Source organism: Tyto alba, unplaced genomic scaffold (assembly GCF_018691265.1).
Source record: "Tyto alba isolate M040663 unplaced genomic scaffold, T.alba_DEE_v4.0 Super-Scaffold_42, whole genome shotgun sequence".
Lineage (NCBI taxonomy): Eukaryota > Metazoa > Chordata > Aves > Strigiformes > Tytonidae > Tyto > Tyto alba.
In genome coordinates, this window is record NW_024881318.1 from 22,182,802 (window position 1) to 22,205,100 (window position 22,299).

Genomic DNA, 22,299 nt, shown 5'->3' on the forward strand with positions numbered 1-22,299 from the left:
AGCTTCTGTTAATTATTTTTTTAAAATAAGATTTGTTGTGTTTTATATAAAATATTTGGAGACCTATCTTTTATGAATATACACTCTACATGTAAATACTTCTTCTGATGTTGTTGTTTGCTGTCACTCTAATGAGTTAATGTTCTACTAAATGTTAGTGATGCCATATTTATTAAAGTCTAAACTGAAATTTCATTGCAGAGGATAACAGTTTAATTTTTCATCTTTTCTATATATCTCAGTAGTTTTAAGCAGAGATTTTTATGGATATTGCATCTGATGGCAACGATGTTTAGAAGTGACACCTTTCATTATAAAATCAGAGCTGTGTTTTGTGGCTATTTAAAGACCCAAGAGTAAGTGGCTTACTACTTTCACTAGAACCACTATATTTTAAATAAAGGAAAAAAAAGTCAGATCTCTTCATGCAGTAGCTTTGACTGTTTTGTCATATATTCGGAAAGTATTTCTATGTGCTGTGTAAGTTATCTGAAGGGAAATTCTGCAGCAGTGGTGATTTGTCATATGTCAGTGTTGATTGTGCCTACCAGAGAAAGAGAGAAATAATCTGAATGTTGTTGTCTGAACTGGAATTCAAGAATAAGGTCTGCATTTGTGGCACCAGTTTTGCCTTAAGTGTTTATTCCTCTTTAGAAAAGAGTGAGTAATGGCAAGGTTAGCAGTCTCCTTTCAGAGAGCTAATAGATGCTCAGATAATAAGAATATGAAAAGAGACTAGTAAAAGGAGAGTAGCACCAGTGAAGGAGGAGAGGGTCAATGTATGAGTGCAAGAGAACACAGAAATAGGGTAGATGATGAGGTTATTTTTATTTTCAAAGGTGAGTTCTCCAAAAGGGCTTGTAAGGTGTGTTTGCATTAACAAATAGCAGTAAGTGGAAAGAAAGTTAAGTAAGGCAGTTATTGAACAGGGCACTTGGGCTTTCTTTTAAAGTAGACTTCATTTAAGTAACTTGGCAGTTTCATTATATTACTCTTGTAACACAAAATAATTTGTCTTTTGTGAGTTTAAAGAATTGTTGTTCCAGGCCTGTGGAGAAGTACTTTCTAAAAGGAAGTACTTATTTTTTTTCCTCGAAACTACTAGTGCCATTTAATTGTTACTTGCACTTGCATGTGGAATAGCAGTTAAAATTTTGATGCGATAATTTTTTTAAAACTTCCATCAGAGATACTTGCACAGGTTGCTTATATTGCAGCCAACCATTTGTTTTAAGCTAAAGACAAATGTGTATTGTAGAAGCTAATTAATCACACTGGTACCCACAACAAAAAACCTGTGTGGTTAGTATATTTTTGAAAAGAGATAACATTTAAAATTAGACATTATAGAGAGACTACGTAAAAATTAAGTCCTGTGCTTTGGTTGCAAAGTAATGAGGCTGAAAAACAAGTACAAATATATTGCATACACTGGAAAAAACTGAACTTGATAGGAATTAATGACTAGCAAAGTGTCAGGGAGCAGCAAGGCTGGCTGCTCCTTAAGATAAGGCAAACTGGAAGCTGAGGGTGATCCCAGCAGGGACAGTGCCCTCATTGAGCAGGGCACAGTCCCACAGCATCATCTGTGCATGAGGAGAGCTGGGTGCTGGTAATAGGGCACATCAACAGTTCCAGATGGAGCGAAGTCATGAGCCAGGTCCAGGGTCCATCCAGGCAGTTCAGTCAGGAGCAGGAGCCAGAGAAAAGTTTGGAGACAAGCTGACACTTGTCTGAAGTCCATCCATGCAGCAGGATCTGAACAGGACTGGAGTAATTCTGCAGCTTGGGTGAGGGATTTAGCCACACTCAAAGACTGGAGCCAGGGATGGAGGTGGGTACAGTTAATGGTGTCACTTAGGCAACGGCTGAAGACCCAGAGCTGAGCTCTGGGGCTGCAGGCAGGGAGTGTTCAAGGAGGCCCTCCGTGAGGCTGGTCACAGCCATTAAGACCTGTTAGTGCCCTTAGGGTCCTGATGCATGGTCTGACAGTTTGTCTTCAGAATGTTAATATTGGAGCACAAGCTGACTTGGAAACTCAAATTATATTCTCGCATGTAAGATGTCACCATTGGTGTATCTTCTCTGCTTACAACTCAGTAGGAAAAGATTTATTGAAACATCAGAGGTGTGTGAAAAGGAAGTTGGAAGTATGTCAACAAGGCAATGATGTGTACAGGCAGAAGAATTTAAAAAATGGGCTCTGGTGTGATTAAGGTGTATGGTATAATGGCGAGTAGCAAAGGTACCTGATAACTGTGGAATGGCAACAGTTCAAAGAGGAGTTGAGGACAAAGCCTGAGGTCAGGAAAGAAATGGAAGAGTAACGTGGCTGAGACAATGCAAAGTTGACAAAGCAAGGGTGAAATAAAATAATATGTGATGATACTAGCTAGATTATCCCATTCTCATCTAGAACAGCTGTTGAGATCATACCGTTCTGAAAAGTGACCTGCTTCTGTGTGTCTCATTCCATTTGTGAGGCATTTGTTTCTAGGTGTCTTTAATGAAGTACTACAAACATAAATGGATAACTCTTAAATAAATACATTCATCGTAGCTCCCAAACAGCTGAGGCATACTAGCCAAAAAGCTCAGTTGACTTTCGTGAGGCATTATAAACCAAGATGTACTTTTCCAGTTACACTATAAGAGATTCTTTTTTGTACTGTACTTTAGTACAGTAGTTTACAGTTCAAGTGTTTGAGAGCATTAAATAAGAAAGAAGTTGCCTTTCTTTATATGTCATGTTTTACAGACCTTCCTATTAACTTAGATTATTAGAATAAGTATTAGTTAAGCCTGTAAGTACAGTCAAATAGGCTAAATCAAGAGGGAGGGATAGGGATGAAATACAGAACTGTACTATGCCATAAACCAGTTTGCAAACGCAGAGGAATCTTTACTCTTTTTGTTGTTGTTGTTGTTTAATTTTACATGATTCAAAGGCTCTTGTTCAAAATACATAAGCTCCCCTAAGACAGAGGTGGGTTGTGGAACATTAGTTTCATTCCTCACAGTTTTGGAATTAAACCCTTTGACTTTTGTTGTTCTTACTTATAAAGAGAGCACAGTTTTTAGGTATTGTCTAGTTGTATGAATGCCTGAATATGTATGTGTGGGGAGAAGTCTGACATTTAGAAAGCACAAACAGAGCAAATATGTCACCTGTGTATTTTGTCTTTACTCCCTACATAACTTTTCCCTCTTCCTTTTTAACTTTATTAGGTTTTCTAACTAGACAATGTAAAATTCATTTGGTAGTTGATATGGACCATGCAGCATTCCTAGTATTATTTGCCTTTTGGCTGACTTGCCTACAAGAGGTTTCCACTGGGCCATGGGTAACCTGCTGTTCTCAGATTGTTATCTGAGGTTAATTTCTAGGATCGGGTCTTCTGGTTTGGAGAGTAACATGTAGTAAAGTTGCTGACCTGCACGTGTATAGGTGGCAGTAGTTCAGAGCCTCTGTCATCTGACAGCAGTTGGACATTTTATAAATTATGTATTCTACTGCTGTAATAGTACCCCGAATCTCCTTTCATAATGAGTTTTATGATTGCTACTACAAAAATATTTAAATAATTTTTGGTCATTTTATTCTTAATGTGTTAATCCTATCTCTCAAAAGTGTTTGTAGTCTATTTGCTGTAATCTGGGAGAGACCACTGTCATACTTTGACTCGTGCATATTGGGATGTAGAAGCACTGGCATGACTTTGTTCAGAAGTTCAGTTGAATGACTTCAAATAATGACTGAGTTTACATCCAAACACATCGAGAAACAGTCTGGTATCAGCCTGGGACTTGCAGAGAACTGTTTCAGGATGTGCAGCCCTCTCTTGCCAGTGTGATGACTTGATCCCAAGCCAGGTCTGTGGATTTTTGCCTGAACCGTTCCTCAGCTCAAGCTGTTTTCATTGTGTGTATGCTTGTGCCGTGCAGGTACCTGCCTAATTAATGTTCCTAAAAGGCATAGTACTCAAAAGCATAGTGGAGACACCTGTGTAGCTCTGCAGAAGTAGGTCGAGTCTGTCTGTGCTTACTGACAGAGCCTTCTGAAGGGTTGCACTGGTCTTCGTTGTGTGCCTGTTGGTGTCGGCTCAAGTAGCTGGCTAGAAAGCGGCTCAAATGGGCCCTGTTTGAGTCAGGAGCAGTGCAGGGTTGGCACGAAGTCAGAGCTAACCTTCCTGATTCCTTGCTGACCCTGAGAAAGCTGTTTAAGTGAGGGAAACTGATGTTGGGCAACTCAGGCTGTGTCTTAACAGAGCTAACTTCTGTCCCGGGGACTTAACTGGGGTGCTGAGTGGCTATATATAGCGCTCTGGTCCTACATTAGTTCTGGAAGGACTACAGCTGTGTTTGCATAGTGCTGTGGTTCAGCTGATAACTTGGTTGTCTGTAAGTAGGTCAACAGCATTTCCTATCTGTGGGACAATTAAAATAGAATCTAAAATAACTAAAATTTTATTGTTTACTGCTTGAAAATCTAAGTCATGTAATATTTCTAAAGGCAGGTGAACTTAACATTTAGCTTTGAAGATGCACAATAAGTTACAAGCCACAAGACAAATGCTTAAAATTATTTTCGTGTTTATACAGTACATTTACATGACCATTATTTCTTTTCATAATATAGATTTGCCTAACAGAAAAGCACAATCAGTGCCTGCTCTGTTTTCCAACACCTGGAAAATATATATCTATATCTTGCATATAAACTTTCTAGCAAGTAGAAGCAGTGTTTATGTATTCCTATTTAAATTTTGATCTTTTTTGCCACTTAATACAGAAATTTCAGTAGTTTATATTAAATAAATTGGTATTCCTTTCATCCATTCAGAATCATAATTTACCATGTTTATAACATCATAATTTTGTAGTCAAAGGAAAAATTATGATGTGCCAATATTGTCTGAGAATGTAACTATTTATAAATGGGGAACTTGCTTTTCCTCCAAACCCAAAGTTACACATGCAGTTCACACTACAAAATAGAACTACTTGGTCTCCTCAGGCAGTGTTTGGCATTATATTCCATATTTTTTTTATGTTGGGATGTAGTAAGAATAGTAAGCATATCCTGGTAAAAATAAAATACCATTGAATCTGTTTAGTCTTTATCACTTCAATTACAATAATGAATCTAATACCAAGGAAGTATTATCCCACTCTATTTAAGTTAATCTCTCACAAGTTCAACTATACAAGCTGTCTTTATAAAAGTGCACTGTATTGGGGCTGAATTCTGTGATTTGTACTGTAATTGACATCATATAACAGGCAATTAATGCCTGTATTTTATACGAGAGAACATTATACTGATTTGGTTGTAGTTTACTTAATTGCAGTGTGTGACTAGATTGGATGCTGTGGAAGTTCTGAGCTGGCAGTGTTGCCATGTTATTTTTGTTCAGAATTTAATGTTTTTATGGTGGCTGTATGCTGTGATGCTTATATTATTCCTGATAAATGCTGTAATATTTCAAAAGGTTGATTTTCTAAGAATTATTATCTGGTCAGTGTATTCAGTAGTTCATCACAGATTCTTCTTCTGCATATATGTATATTAACACCTACTGGTGCCCTGGTCACTCAGTATCAGAATATTTAAAACACCATTTAGACTTCTTAATGACTGCCTTCATTTTTCATGAGGCATGTGAGGTTTTCTTCAAGACTTTGTTCCACCTCTGTGTTCTCATCTGATTACCTGTGCATATCTCCCAACAGTTGACCAAAAGGGGGTGCTAATAGATCAAACAGTCAGACATGTTGCATAAAGAGGTTAAGGAGCTTTTGTTTTTTGAGCAATGAATTAAATCTCAGCTACTGAATTAGATCAGATAAATACAAGCTTTTATGTCTGGGTGTTGTAAACCAGCTAGTCGCAGCATTGCTCTTCATGGAAGGCATGCCTTGTAAATATGGCTGCTTCTCACCTTCCACAAGGCTTGTGGGGGATTCTTTGTGACATTTCCAGAGGCTCTGTAGCAGGCACTTTCTTCTGTAAGACTTCAATTTATTTTTCCATTTATGTGGTTAAAAACCAGAAGTATATAGAGGTTAAGCATAGGTTATTTAGCAAATATTTAAGAAGTTCAGATTTGTTGAATTGTAGAAATTGAATACAGATATCCAAAACTACCAAGATGAAGTCAGATGCCTTATATCCATGCTGATAGGACAAAAATATTTTGCTGTTTATTTTTTTTGCTGTTTGGTTCCTTCAGTTCAACAGAACTGGTTAATGGCATCAACAAAGCTGGGGCCTCTGATGTAAGAAGGGAAGAGGAGACATAAGTATGTCTCCTGCAAAATGGAACTCTGCTACATCCTTACCCGCAGTGGGATAAGATGGTTGAGAGTCCTGATACTGATGTGACTATTACAATGAAGACCGGAGAACTTCCAGTGTCTTCTCAATGGACCCCTCCATTTGTGTAGCAGAGGTGTGGAACCCATTTCTGACTTTGCTGAAACAGCAGATGATGGTGGAAGGGAAGCACATGCTTTTCATGGTAGACGTGATTAGATGATCACACAGGTTGTTTTTCCAGAATACGTGATAACTATAGAAATTTTTGAACTCCACAAATTCACATTTTAACTAGTAGTCATCATTAATTCATTCTGTGTTACTGAGATAACCTAAGAGTATTTTTGCAAGTCTTTAGTAAGAATACCATGTAATGTAGTCTTTACCAAATTTCTACTCTTCCATCTTCACAGTATAAAAGATATTTAGATTACCCTGAGACTCTAAAATAACAAATCGTAGCCATGACCCAGTCTAGATACAATGTTCAGGTCTATAATGTCTCTAAAGAACTGTGCACTGTGGAAGAAGAAGTGACATTAACCTTTTTTAAATTCCTAACACTGAAACCCAGAAATATCATTAAAGTGTATTGTTTCATAGCAGATATTGAAACAGAGTTCATGCTGAAGCTGGAGCACGATCAGTTTGAAAATAAAGACAACTTTATATTATATAAAGTTACATTTTAAGTAGACTGTAGAAATTAGTATGATGAAAGTATAAGAAGTGATAGAAATGATTAAATGATAATAGTGTAAACTGATGGTACAGGATCATATAGATGAAATTTAAGGAATTTAAATGCCCAACACAGTTTGGGGTGGGGAGAAAATACTGCTTTTGTAATTGCAAAACCAATGACAATTTGAGTGATGGTCTCTGTAGGCAAAGGAGCTACTGTATCTTCATGCCAGCTTATCCATGTTTGTGGAAACACAAAGGCACCTCCATATTTCTGTGACAGACTAACATGTAGAGGACAAAGAAGGAGTCTCCCACTAAGACAGTGACTAGGAGATTTGAGAGAGGGAATGTTCTTGGGGAGGAGTGTGATGCCAGATACATCTGAAGGAAGAGACACAGAAAGACAAACTTGTGCAAGAGGAGAATTTTGCTGTTTGAGTCCCATGGACTAAGTTTGGCATCTTCACCAGCCATAAAACCAGGCCTCCTTGATGAAATAAAACTTCTTAGGGACTAGAAGACCTTGTGAAGGTTTGGTTGTAATCCAGGAAGCTCCAGATTGGATTAGCCATACACATTAATGGGGGGATACTGTGGGAAAGTATCTGCAAGATCATAAAGGATGTGGGTGACATTTTTTATAAAATTTAATTTTACTTTTGTCTCTGTAGTTTTGAAGGGGGTTTTGTTTTAAAAGGCTAACTGTTATAATAAACCCAGGCTTTTACATCTAAAAGCTTGTTTGTTCATCAGTAGGAAGCTCACTATAGGCAAAATGTTTGGGCAGATCCTCAACAGAGCTGTGGCCAGCTCTGAGTCTCATCACACTATTAGATAGTAACTGTGAAGGAAGTTTGACTGATCTGTGTTTTGAATGGGACTTTAATGAATCTAGATGATAGCAGGATTTTTTGGTGCTAGCTATTACATGTAAAACTTTCTGTATAGTTTCTGATCTTTAGAATTGTATTGCTGGTCTATTTATTATTATTTAAAGTATTCTGTGTACAGTAATTTTAAATCAGAGTTTGATTAGTCTTGGAACAGGGTAAGAAGTAGAACTTCCTGCTCTTAAGGCCTCATCCCAAGATATTTTGACAGGAAAAAAGAATTAAATGCGTAAGCAGTCAAAAGAGGCAGAGTGGGATAATGTGGACCCATATTGCTTACAAAGAGAAAGGAAGAAAGCAAGTTACCTTTCCAGAGGTCAGTAGTAGAAGAAAGGAGGAGAACCTTGTGAGAACAGAACTGTAAAAAGTATGTTTTAAACTTCTGCAAGTTTATCCGTCACAAAATCTACCTAAAGGTCAAGATGGATATGGACAGAAGCAAGTATTAGTCGGGAATTTTGTGAGAATTACAGTTGAGGACAGAATAAAAGGTTTAAATTGAGTGGTCACTTAAGTGATTTAGATTACATTTATTTTACATGCAAATTAAATAAATATGTAAAGTTTACACAGTTTCTAAGGGGAAACTTGAGTGGTGAAATTATACTTGTCATTGTGGGAGTTTGAAAAGAGAGGATTGTGTGAAAGAGTCCTGTTGCCTAGTTATCTCCTCAGTTAAGTGCCTGACATTAGGAACAAACTTGCAATGAAACCTGTTGAAAATTAAACAAGCATGCTGGGAATCAAGTAACACTTGCTGTAAACTTTTAAAGAGTAGTATTTCAGATCACATATTATTGCAGAGTTGCTGGTATTTCTAAGATCCAGGTTACTTTCCTATGAGAGGTGTAACAAATGCAAATGTCAACAGACTGTCATCTTTAAAGCAAAACCGTTGGTTTAGGTATTTCTGCACAGACACACCTCCATGGATTTATGGTTCACATTCCTAGTCTAGTCCAAATACCAGTTTAAAACTGCTATTCACATAGGAAATTCTTAAGGAAAGTATGTTCTTTCCAACTCTGCGATCCAGGGATGGACAGAAGGCTGGGCATTTAAGAAATATTCAAGGTTGCAAATTCCAGTAACAGCTGGGCTTTTTCCAGAATGGTGTAGTCAAGAGAAATGGCTTTAAAAAAATAATGAAGAGTAGCAGTCTGTCTGCTTTTGTAGAAGAGCTAAAACACCATGGAAAGCTGTAAGGTGTGATGCCTTGCAAAATTTATCCTGGTAAACAAGGACATCTTGTGCAAAAAAATCAGCTCCCTCTGTATACAGTACAGAGACATCTCAGACATTCTTCTCACTGTTCCCTGGTAACTCTAATGGTATGAAATATCTTTTTTTTTTTTTTTTTTTTTTTTTTTCTGCAAGTACAGGAATTTACAAAATGAGCAATCATCTGAGTAAAAATTATGTCAAACGATACAGTAGTGAGTGGAAATAATTTTGGAAGGCCATGACATTTATACTTTTCAAAGCTGACTAATGCTTTTCCAAGTTAAAAAAACCCCAACCAACCAACCCCAAAAAACCTAACAACAACAAAAAACAAATAAACCAAACCAAACAAAAAACCAACCACAAACAAAAAAGCAAAACCAAAACAAAAAATCCCAACCAAATTCAAACTGAATTGTACAAAATTTTGTTCCAAATTGCATTTATATTACAAGAAGTGTGATTCTGATCAGCTTTATTACTTAAGTCCTGACATACTCAAATGTTTACAAACTCATCAGACCTCTCCACAGAGCAAGATTCAGAGAACTTCTTGATTTATAGTTTAGATTATTTTCTATCCAGAAGGGACCAATTTGATTGCATAATCCAGTGTTCTTCTTTGACCATTAAGTAGTGTAGTGAACACTGTATCATGTGATGTTCTAGAATACCTGCAGAATACTACTTTGATACTAACATTCCTGGAGTTGGAGAGAAACTAATTTTCCTACTACAATGTTTTTGCCTTGTTTAAGGTTGGAAATTTTGTGGCTTCAGCTACTTAGCATTGGAACTCAAGTGTAATGCTGCTGTTCTGGAGGCTTTTAGGATAATTTCTCTCTTAGTGTGTTTTTGACGAAGGACCATAGGAGAGCCATTTCTTGTAGCATACTGCAGTATTAGTCTATTCTGATTTTATGATGTATTGTTTTACATGTACAAATTTTAAAATGACAGCTGTGTTGAGCCAGAAGCTCTCTTGGACAGAGATTTTAAGCTAAGAGAGTAGTTATAATTTCAATGTTTATGAAATTCTGGTACTCCCTTGCACTTGAAAACTTCATGTTGTTCTTCAGAGGACCCTTCCAGGCAGATTTTGTCATTTTAAGTAGGAATAGATGTTTCTGTCCATGTCAAAATTGGGTGATTCTATAAACTTTGTGCTTTAAGTTTGTTTTTCATGATGTGGATATTTTTTGAAGTTGTTATTGGCAAATGGAAGGTAATGTAGTAGAGCGTAACCTGCATTAGAAGTATAGATTTGTGGGAATCTGGATTTGAAATATTACTCAACTGAGCTTTGTTCCAGTTCCTTAGTTTCACAAGATTCTTGTGGCTTTCATTATAGTCATTAATTTGAAATTCCTTTCTAGTGTAGGTTTTACCTCCTAAAAACTTTACCATGCTAATGTTGCCTGAAAACTGAATGTTTGTTTAGTTAATGTGTTAAATCCAGTGCAACCAGATTAATTAAATGATCAAGTTCATATCGTCAAATGCATTCTCACTGGAATTCACAAAAACTAGGGAGGGATTTGAGATTAGAAGACCTGGTAGATTCATGTGTTATGGAGACTGTTCCCCCAGCTAGGTCTTTCATGTTTCCATGGCTTAGTAGAATGTGGTAGAAGATGAGCTTTTTTAAGGGTAGATTTAGTTTAGATGTAAGGAAGAAATTCTCCATGGTGAGGGTGATGGGACACTGGCCCAGGGTGCCCAGAGCAGCTGTGGCTGCCCCCTCCCTGGAAGGGTTCAAGGCCAGGCTGGACGGGGCTGGGAGCAACCTGGGCTGGGGGAAGGGGGCCCTGCCCGTGGCAGGGGGGGTGGAACTAGATGGGCTTTAAGGTCCCTTTCGACCCAACCCATTCTGTGATCCTACGAGTTCTACAAGTTTTGAATGATTGTGTGCATATTATCTTGTCCTAAGACACCTTTCATGTTATGGACTGTTTAACAGTTATAGTTTATGTGGGGAGGGTTTAGTTTGGATAGTATTGAAGATTTTCTGAAAGTCTTGGAATTTGGCTTTAATAGCTGTGGTGTTTTTAAAGGCACTTGTGGATGGTTTCCTCAGAAATTAGGTAAATATTACCAATAGCATTAAATTACTAGAAGTATGTTTATAAGCATGCCATAGGCAAAATCTCAAAGTTAATTTGCATCTGCAAGCATGTCTGGCTTCCCAAATCAGGTAATCCTCTGAAGAACAGCTGAAATGAAAGTGGTTTAGTCCCTTACTCTTCAGTTGTCTGTATTCTTGCATTTTTGTGCCTCATTTGTTTAAAATTACCTTAATTAATTGTGAAACACTTAGAGAATCGAGCATTTTGGCTTGTTTCACTTGCTATTGCATTATTTTGACAAAAGATGATTTGTACTCACAGGGCCCCGATCCTGACATTAGTGACATAACACAAATTAAGGGCAAATTTTACTTCTTAATTCAATGATGTGGAATTGTGTTCTGTGTTCCCATCAGTACCATACAGGTTTACTAATTATGCAGGAAGATTTATTGGAAATGAATAAGCTGACCTGTACTGATTTAGAAATGAAGCAAAATACTCAAAACCAGAAAATTTGTTTGAATTATCAGCTTAGGGTTTGTTTTGTTGTGTTTTCGTTGGTTTGGGTTTTTTTGTTGTTGGTTTGGTTTGGTTTTTAAAAAATATATTAATATTCTGTTAAAGTGTGGAACTGGAGCTTTACCATTACAAATAGATTTAGGATTCTTTTCCTCTGATGCCATCATTTTAAGGATCAGAGTTCCAGAATGCTTGCAGCAGTCTTGTATTTTTCTGTCTGTTCGTGACAAACCAGCTACTGTACATTCATATAGAGCAGTACAGTCCTTGCCACTGGCAGTCTCTCTGTGACAGAGAGCCTGTAGGCTGACATAAAGTGCAGCCTGTTGTGAACTGCAAAGTGGGAGTCTGCCAAAAACTCAGCAGACAGAACTAATTGGGGAGAAAAAGGATTTTTGTGCCCTCAGCTCTCCCTCTTCAATTTTTTTTACAAGACGGATATTGTTAAAGTAACTTGTTTATGTAAGATTTGTCTGCCTCTATTTTCTCATTGCATGAATCATTTTTTAACTTCAAGTCTTGCACCGCAGGTCACTGAGCACTTCCACATGGCGGCTGGCACCAGACCAAACTCAAGACACGCAACTCATCACAGTTGATGAAAAATTGGTAAGGGTTTTCTACTGCGTACTGCTATGATACAGCCTTCAGGGTTATTTCTGCACAATAGGCCTTCAGTATGGTATTCTGTGTTCTTCTAGGAAAGCTGTATAAATGTGAGCTACAAAGCAAACATCCCTCATACATTTTTAAAAGGGGAACATTAGTAAAACATAAGTATGTGAAGGAAATATGTCATTCAAATTGTTAAGCAATATAAGATTATGACCACCTTGTTTGTTGTTATTATGTTATGGCCAAGGACCAGTACGAGCTGTAATTTATAAGTAGTTTGTTCTTTTTGAAATCTGGGTATATTTTCTCTGTAGTGAAATTACACAGAATTTGCCAGCTTCCTGAAATTATCTTCATTAGGACCCATATTACTAAAGAAGCTGTGTAAAGAAACATCATGCAAGATTATTGTTTCTGTGTTCATATACTCTGACTTTTGAATATGCATGAAGGTTAGATTACAACTAGGAACAAATGCATAACATTCTTCTGCTAATCAGTAGCAGATCAGAAATTTGGCAATCTTTTCTTGTAAGTTCTTCCATAATGTGTGGTCTGTTACTCTAGATGCAACCTGACACTTATGTTTACATTATTCAATAGTACAATTTTTGTAAGACTTCTGGGAGGAATGCGTCACAGCAGAAGCATGCTTTTCATTGGTATTCATATCACTTTTGAATCTTCAGGAAAAAAAATTCCCATCATATGTACCAGGCAATTCATATTGTGTATACTTTCTTGAATCCCTGAAGCTATATTAACTACTTAAGAAATATTTGGAAATTTTATTTATAAACTGAACGTTTGTAATGATAATTACAAGTTGAAGTTTAACAGGTTATTGGGAAAAAAACACACCTTCTTTAACAACTCTGTTGGACTTTTTTTTTCCTCATGCTTTGTAATGTAGATGTAGTAATAATAATTACAGGTAAAAAAATAAATTATTTTGTAAACTATTTTATTAATTTTAAAAGTAATAGTATAATTTTAAGTTTAAAAGCAAGGGAAAAAATTAATATTGTAGTCTAGCAAACGTGATTATCTTGCTAATCTGGTTACATAACTTGGGATTCAGGAGATTTCATTTAATTTAGAAAACTTCATGAGTCACTCTGTGAATAAGATCCACCAAGTCAGTAAAAGTACATTTCCCCAAACGCATTATGAATTGCATTTGATTATTGTAGCGCTGTTCTTTAACATTAAAAAAAAAGTCTAAATGTAGAATTTTTCTATTTCCTGAATTTACGGTATCGCATTTCTCTCTTCTGAGCTTGGGTGATAGATACATAATTGTGAGAGAGACTAGAGTACAAAGACAGACCCACAAAATAGTCTTCTATCTTCTCCTTTGTATTTAAATGTGCATTATCCTGAGTTAGGGTTATACATTACCCTGTCTAACCATGAGAGTTTATACTTCCAATTAAGTTACAGTGATACTAATATGAAATAAAACTATTCAGTTCTCTTAGTGTTAATTAATTGTAAGTGAAGTGGTTATTTCTAATATTATTATATTTTATCATCAAATTGAAGACTCTCATATCATAGTTGCTGGAGGTTTTTTTGAGATCTTATAGTAGCAGCCATTGAATAATTCAATTTTGATACAGTGTGTCTGAATTATTTTCTTACTCTCAGATCTTTCAAGTATTAGGTTAAATGTCAGACTGAATAGTATTTTCCCACAATTTTGTGCATGTAGGTATACATTCTAGATGCACAAATCTTTTTTTTTTGGTCCAGATTATTGTAAGACCTGAAACAAAATGGTAGAAAACTAGAATATTATTTTTAAATTTTAGTTCATAGATTTAATTAAGTTTTTGGAAAAGTTTCCATAATGCCATAAAATACCCAATATTTGGTCTATTAGTGGGCAAAAATTTATATTCCATTAGGAAAGAAAATCTTCATAAATAGTTTTGATGTGGTTTTCAACTCTTTCAGGATTAGAAGTTCTCTAGACACCTGTTAAACCTCACGGTAAAATAGAGTACTGTATTAACGTATTTTAGGCTGTTGCAGTGTATTTCATAATTTTGAGTAGGATTAATTGCAACCCATTAAAACTAATTTAACACATTACATAAATTTTCTGTTTTTTAAATAATGTTGCTAAGCATAATAAAACTGTTTTTTCCATGCAAGTTGTAATTAATTAAACTGTATTCCAGAAGTTGGTGCTTAACTTTTTCAACTAAAAGACTGCCCTGCTCTTGTGCTACCGCCACATATATGCATCTTATTGTTCGAAATCATTAAATGCTATTTTGATGGATTTGTTGGCTTTGTCATACTTTTTTTTTTTAAGCCTGACATTGCCTTATGGGTGGTTTCTACATGCATATCAGAAAGAAGAATCAAGAACAGATGGAAAATGGGATGTGGTTATCCTTGTTTATCTTACTCCTCTTGTAACTTATTTTGAAACTGAACTCTTCTGTGAGTTGATGTTTACAAGGCTAGTAGATTAACACTGTGGTTATTGAAAACTTTCTACTGCATACTGTAGTTGAATTAATCTGTCAATTTCCAGTGCTTTTATAGACCTCATATTCCTGTGTGTACATGCATATGCTAGAATGGGATCAACAGGTATTCCTTTGAATTAACTAGAGTCCCATTTGGTTCTGTAAATACTAAAGTATACCTTGTCATCAGAAACACAAATTAAGTTGAAGGGGTAAGAACATCCTGACATTGAATCATTAAGCAGTAGTTGGTCACCTTTTTACTGCAGCTGAGCATGTGTTAAATACAACAGAAAAATTAGTTGTAACGAAATAGAAGAAAATGCAATAGTTTAGACCACTTTCATTTTTCATATTAAGGCGAAACTTTTAAATATAAAAGGAGTTAAATGCTCAGCTTGTATAGAACACATCCAAGAAATTGTGTCTTTGTCTTAATTACTAGCTGTTTTCAGTGAATATTGAATAAAATAACTTTTAATGAACAGTTAAATCCAAAGAAAATAACATACAAAGTGAACAAAGCTAAACATAAATATAGTTCTTGCATCACATTTTGAATCTCTGGCCACCAGTTAGGTCATTCCAAGAGTCTGGACAAATAGCTGTGTGAAAAGTAGTCTCTCAAGACCCTGCTTGCATTAGGAAATTTGGGCTATAGAGGACAAAGGCTGTCAGCAGCAGATCTCCCTCATGTAATGTTCCAAATGATTTAACTGTTTGTGCATACAGAATAACATAGCTTCCATCATCATTATAAAGATCTTCAGTGGCTTTGCCTAAAATGGGCATTTAAACTGTTTTAAAATACTGCGATTTGTATCAGTCATCACTAGTTGGGTACATCAGTACTGTTGTAGCTAAACGTTGTGCAGTTCAGCATGTGTGCTTTAAGCAGGTTTTGCAGTCAGTGCTGGTAACGCTGCATTGTGGGTGTCTAGCCCAGAGTTTGTACAGGCTAGGCATTGTTTTGAAAGTTGCTGTCTACAGTTGGAAAGTATCCCTAAATATTTGTCAGTAAAAGGACTTGCAGTGGTTAAATGATATCAATATTGCAAGAACGTTTCAAAATTAGAAGAACTGCCAGAATATGTCCTTTGCATTTCTAAAGCAGAATATTCCACTAATAATGTATATGCTGTAGCTCAAAGCAAAAATTATTGCAAGAGCAGTCACAGGATTTAGTCACTGGGGAGATGCTAGAAACATTGTGGAACTGTGGTTAAGGATCAGCTATTAGTTGCAGCCATCTCACAGATGTTTATATTCTATATCAGGCTAAGAAGAAATAGGATGAGTTACTACACAGAGTTAAGCATTCAAGAGCAATGCTATCAAGTGCAATCGAAATGGTACTAAAGTAGGTTTTTCAGCATTGTGAGAACATGTAGGGATGAACTCTATTATAAGCACGACAGGCTAACTACAGTGATGCTAGTGACATTTCAGCACCGGTCCTGAAATTGTTTTGTCTATAATGGTAATTAAGCTTTTTTTCAGAAGTGGTTCAGAAGTCTCAGTACTGAACCTCAGCAGAAGGCCAGTTCCCTTGTGATTGTAAACAAGCTCTACATAACTCACTAAAGATAACTTGCATACACCAGATTGGGCCCAGAAGATCTGAACTGCTTTTTGAGGATGAGCAGTTCCTACTTTTCAGATGATTTTCAAGAGGAGCTGTAAATGCAGAATCCTAGGCCAAAGCAGATTAATAAGTGGACTTAGTGGATGAGGGAAAGGATGTGACTGTTGTTTCCCTGGACTTTAGTAAAGCCTTTGACACTGTTTCCCACAGCATTCTCCTGGAGAAACTGGCGGCTCATGTCTTGGACAGGTGCACACTTTGCTGGGTGAAAGACTGTCTGCATGGCCAGGCCCAAAGATTTGTGGTGAATGGAATTAAATCCAGTTGGCAACTGGTCACAAGTGGTGTTCTTCAGGGCTCAGTACTGGGGTCAGTTCTGTTTAATGTCTTTATCAGTGATCTGGACAAAGGAGTTGAGTGTGGACCCTCAGTAAAGTTGCAGAGGACACCAAGTTGGGTGGGAGTGTTGATTTGCTTGAGGGTAGAAAGGCTTTACAGAGAGAGCCTTATTATTCTACAACTGCTTGAAAGGAGGTTGTATCAAGGTGGGTGTTGGTCCCTTCTCCCAAGTAGAAAATGATAGGACAAGAGGAAATGGGTTGGATATTAGATAAAATTTCTTCACTGAAAGGGTTGTCAAGCATTGGAACAGGCTGCCCAGGGAACTGGTTGAGTCACCGTCCCTGGAGGGATTTAGAAGACCTGTAGATGTGGTGCTTAGTGACAAGATTTAGTGGCAGTGTTGAGTTTATGGTTGAAATCAATGATCTTAAGGGTCTTTTCCAATCTAAATGATTCTGTGATTCTAATAACTATTGTGAAATTGGTATCAGGAGTCTTAGCAGCTTCCTCTTGGCTCTCCAGAGGGTAGCAGTTAGTATCTATTGTGTTTACTACTGGATAATTCAGGAGTAGCAGTGTACTAATAGGATTTTCAGAACATGAACCTCTTCAGCAAGAAAGTTGCAGAAACACTCCAGTCCATTTTTTCTAAAAGACTGCATTATTAGCAAACATTACAGTGTTTTCAGGATCGAGTCATAGTTTGTTCACCATCCAAATCCCAAGTCTGGCTAGACTTAGAAATTTGTGAAATTGTATAATCTTTGTTTGATTAGAGAAGCATAGAATTTACTATAATAAATAGTGATAATACTGCAGCTCAAAACAAAATATACAAACAAGTGAAAAATAGACTGGAATGATGAAACTTCTTAAAATCTCAATCTGATAGTCTACAGTGCTGTGAAACAAAGAACATAGCAAATTAAGCTTTAACATGCATTTAAAACTGTGATCATTGCTAGCAGCCTTTACCAAGAACCAAGAGTTTATAATATACTTTATGCTGAAAACCAAAGCAGTAATGTGTCATAAAATTATGTGCGAGACAGTGTGACATTGCATTTTAAGACTGTGTATAGGAGCTGTTTTCACAACTCGGTGAAGAGAAACACTTGGCAAAGTATGCATTTATTAAAGACAGGCTTACTAGATTTCCTTTTCTTGAAACTACTATTCAGCCAAGAATTCTCCAAGCATTACCACTGTGTTAGATAATAAGGATATAGTGGATGTCCTGTGTTTTGATTTTTCAAAATGCTGTTAACCCCTTGGGGTTTATTCCCTGAGGGTGAGTTCAAGCTGTTCCTAAAGTAACTTAATGGGATAAAAGAATTTAGAATAATCTTTTCTTCATTTAATCCACTCTAGCTGCAGTATTTATTCAACTGGTTACCGTAAAGTATTCAGTTCAGGACAGTATTCCTCTTTAGATGAGGAATGTAACTTACAAATTTTTGTGTGCCTTATTGGTGTTGCTCTTTGATAGTGAGTTGTCGTATTCAAAAGATACAAGGTACCAGGATGGAAGTCTGTGTGGGGCTTGAGACAGAGTTACCCATTCCCCAGCTCCAGATTTCTGTCTTATAGGTTATATTCCTTCTGTTTAGTTTTTTCTGGAAATTAGATCAGCAACTTGCATTTTGCTTCAGAATAATGAAAAATTAATAAACATCTTCTGTAAAATGAGGGTAATAAAATGTTTTTTCCACCCTTTACTTTTCAGATGTTTTGAAAATGTTTCTAGCTTTGCCCAAAATGTCTTTGTATGTGAAGCCTGTGGTGTGGAGAAGTACTTTCTTCTATCACGGTTATGTCAAGTAAAGAAGTGACCAGCTTATTTGAATTGTGTTGTACTTGGGATTCCAGATAAAAGAAAGTTTGTACACTGCTAGTTTATGAAATATTTAATACAGTGCGTCTTGTCCTCTTGTTTCACTTCTTATGCAATACTTAGTGTTTAGTTTGCATTCAGTCATCTGCAGTTGTGATGTTTGACACTAGAATGATACTAGTTTCCAGTGGAGAGGGTGTTTAAGGTATAAAACCACATTCTAGAATTATTTCAATAAAAGTGAAATGTTCAAAAGAAGCAAGTAAAAATACTTACACACCTACTTTAATGAAAGTGTCTAAGAGTGGACTTGCATAGCGTTAAATACTTAAAGGCCTTTTTGTGGTCACTGATAGTTTATTTGTGAATCACCATTTTTGCTGCAAAACATAATTATTAAAAAGTTCTTTTTTTTGTTCTTTTTATTTCCCCCCCCCCCCCCCCAGTGAAGACCAAGAAAGACTGCTCTGGGAAGGAAAAACTGTCTTGGACAACTTTGTCAGGCAGCTAATACAAAATTTAATATCTAAACGTTTTAATGATTTTGGTGATGATGATAATCCTCACTTCATGTACACCACACTGGTCTGCCAGATCATACATTTATTTCTGAACACCGACTTTTTTTGTTTTTAATTTATATAATTTAACATTTTCTTCTTTACCGTTTCATCTGGTAGTTGCATTTGGTCTTAAATACAGTACAAGCTCACATGTAGTGGTGTGTGTAGTTACCAGGTAGTCTCACTATGTACACATTTTTCGTAGTGCAAATTCACTATATTGTGTTCTTTGTCCATTAAATCCCTCTTCAGTTGGAATTTCCTAGCCTATACTGCTTGCTGCAACTTGTTTTTGTATGCAGTTGTAGTTTGATGAAGTTTGCAGTGGTTTAGAAAACCCGGTTGGCTGGATACCAATGAAGAGCTTTCTATAAGAATGTCTGTGGGCAACAAGTTACTCCCCATGATAAAGAAGCTTTCTACAGCCCTAGCAGTCCAAGTAAAGAAATTGCCATCACCTTTAGCTGTCTTTTAAGAGCAGTAAATATTGCTATATTAATAAATTTCAGCTTGAGATAATTTTGTTTGTCAGTTTAGGAAACTGCACGTTTTCCAAGTAGCCCAGAATCTTGTATAAAATGATACATAATTATATCAGTGAGAGCAGTTGCACTATCATCCCTCTGTAGGTTTAATTAGGTTTTAGGATAGGGTAAAGGACTTGGTTTTCTTTGTCTGAGAGCCTTTTCTTTTAGTGCATGGTAGTGCTATCTCTGCTGTGTATTATTGGAAGGAGGAGTGTCTGAGATTGAGGTTACACAACCTTCTAACATCTCAAGTGTCTGTTTTGTCTGGGCTTCCTTCGTGCGGCATTCTTGTGCAAAAATTTCAAGGCTTTAGTCTGGAGCACTGGGTCAAAGAAGATGTCTCTTTGAGGGGTATGCAGGCGATTTTTTTTTTTTTTTTTGTTTCATTACATAGTATTTAATTTTCTATCAAAGAATACTGGTTTTGAAGAGCATGCTATGATGGCTGCTCAGAAAAAAAAAAAAGGAGTATCATTGTGTCATGTTTTATTTGTCTGGCTTCCAAAGGGTTATTCAACATGCAAATACTTGTTTGGTTTTGTAAGTCTAAATTATGCAAGCAATGTTTCTAATCTGCTAGAAAGAATAAAAGTAAGCCATTGATACAGTCTAGTAATCAACAGAAGTAACTTCATTTTTGGAGCTGTTTGTTTAGTAATTTTGCTTTTTAAAGTCTAGGTAGTATTTTAATGTTCTCATAAAACAGTACTATTATCTGAAGCTTTTTTAGAACACCTAAGTTAATACACCCTGCTATGAAATATTTCTGTAGATGTCATGAATTCTTCTTGTCCTGTCAGGAATAATGAATAAACAATTTGTTGTAGAGTGCTTTCTTTTCTGTTCATTCAAATGTGTCTTTCTACATTTTTGTAGTATATGTAAGTTGTACATTTAAGACACAAATCCTAGTCTAATTTAACAAAGTTCTATGTACAGACTTGAAGGCTGTTTCTAGTCATGAAGTTCTAGCTGAATCATTTTATGAAGTCAAAAAGAAAAAGCTTTCCTTGTCTGGAAAGCCCAGTAATCCTTGAGCATCTTAATCATGCTGCAAGCTTGATGCTTCTTCAGTACTACCTCTTTCTACTCAAATGATCAATGATGAAATGAAACTAGATGCTCTTCCAGTTGTTGATGTCTTGTTTATGCGGTATCTTTGAACTACTTTAATGGCTGCTTTCTCAAATTAGGAACATTAACCTGTGTTGAGGACATGAACCATGGAGGGAGCATCTGATGTTAGATCCAGAGTTTTAATATGCAATTTAGTTCTTATGTTGTGCAGCATAGACTAGGAAAACTGCTCAATCTCTTATGTATCTTTTTGGTATACTTGGTTCTATTCACTCTGTAAAGCTCATTGGCTTACATTTAGTGCAAAAGAAAATCCTTGTGTGATGGGGAAGTAGTTTTTATTCTATTACCTGTTAGCCTGAAAACTGGGTTACCAAGTGAGAAGAAGCTGAGCTATAAGGAATTTCTACAAAGTGCTGATAAGACATACCAAAACCAGTATATTTTTAAAGATGTTATATTGCAAATGTTTTTAAAAAGTAAGACTATGGTGAGTAATTCTGGTTACAAACCTCTGAAGAAATTGATATTTTTCCTTACAGATTTGTTTTGTAATTGTACAGATACATTCATGTATAAAAATAAATAGCAGTGTTTTTCTGTATAGGCCAACATCATCATCATAAATCATATATTTTAAAGTTTTCACTGAGTAGCATGTTAACCAGGCAGAAGCTTTTTTAAGATGAAAAAATGTAGTTTGCGCTAATATTTTATTGTTTATTCTTCTGTTCTGTATTTTTACTTAGGTGCATTTTCCTAGGACCACATTTTTGTTGCTATGTCCACTCCATTTGACAGCATTCTTGGGTCAACTGATTCTGTTTCTCTGATATGTCAGAAGTTGAATATGTTCTGTAATCTCTGTTTCCAGTACAATTTCATACTTTTTTATCGCTGTTTAGTAAACACAATTGGATGTTGTACTCTCCTTTGATATTTTTTTTTTCCTTCCCACAGTAGTAGAAAACTGAAAGATGTAGTGAGTGTATAAGGTTGAACTACTGAATTTAACTGGTGACGGATTTCTCTTTATTGTGTCAGGAAGTGTAAGACCATGATTTCTGTCCTATAAATAACCTTACAGGCCAAGCATATAAAGGCCAAAGCACAAATTGCAGGGACAGACTTCTAGATAGAAAAAGCTAAAAACCATTTGTGAAGTAGCACTAATACATTCTAGTTATGATTTAGCTTCTTAGAGAAAGATTGTAGAAAGCTTCCATTTTAACTAGCTGTATAGATAAAGAAACCGTTTTGTCCAGTGGTATTAAGCTGTGTATTTTATTGATGTTGAAATAGTTGAAGCTTCATCAACCCTATCCCCACTAGGGAATCATGACTGTGTTACTTTTAGAGAAGAACCTTCTAAAACACATTTAAGGCTTAAAAGCTGTATGCCCTAATTAACAAAATACAGTGAACATTTAAGCTGTTAATAGCCACAACACCCCTGATGCATAGACCTTCAGTATGCTAACACTGCATAACAGTTCTCTATTGTGCATCTCTTTAACGAGGGTAACTGTGTCAATTCTTTTCTTGCTTCACTACCTGCTGTGTAT

At 36.2% G+C, this 22,299-nt stretch overlaps 1 protein-coding gene across 1 annotated transcript in view; it reads left to right on the top strand.

Annotated features, from left to right (window-relative positions):
* The window catches only part of NDUFS4 (NADH:ubiquinone oxidoreductase subunit S4), a 49,155-nt gene that overhangs the window by 8,934 nt on the left and 17,922 nt on the right, over positions 1-22,299 (top strand). Inside the window, exon 2 of the mRNA XM_033009030.2 lies at positions 12,239-12,317. Within this exon, the coding sequence (XP_032864921.2) occupies positions 12,239-12,317 (79 nt within the window). The remainder of the gene's footprint in view (positions 1-12,238; positions 12,318-22,299) is intronic.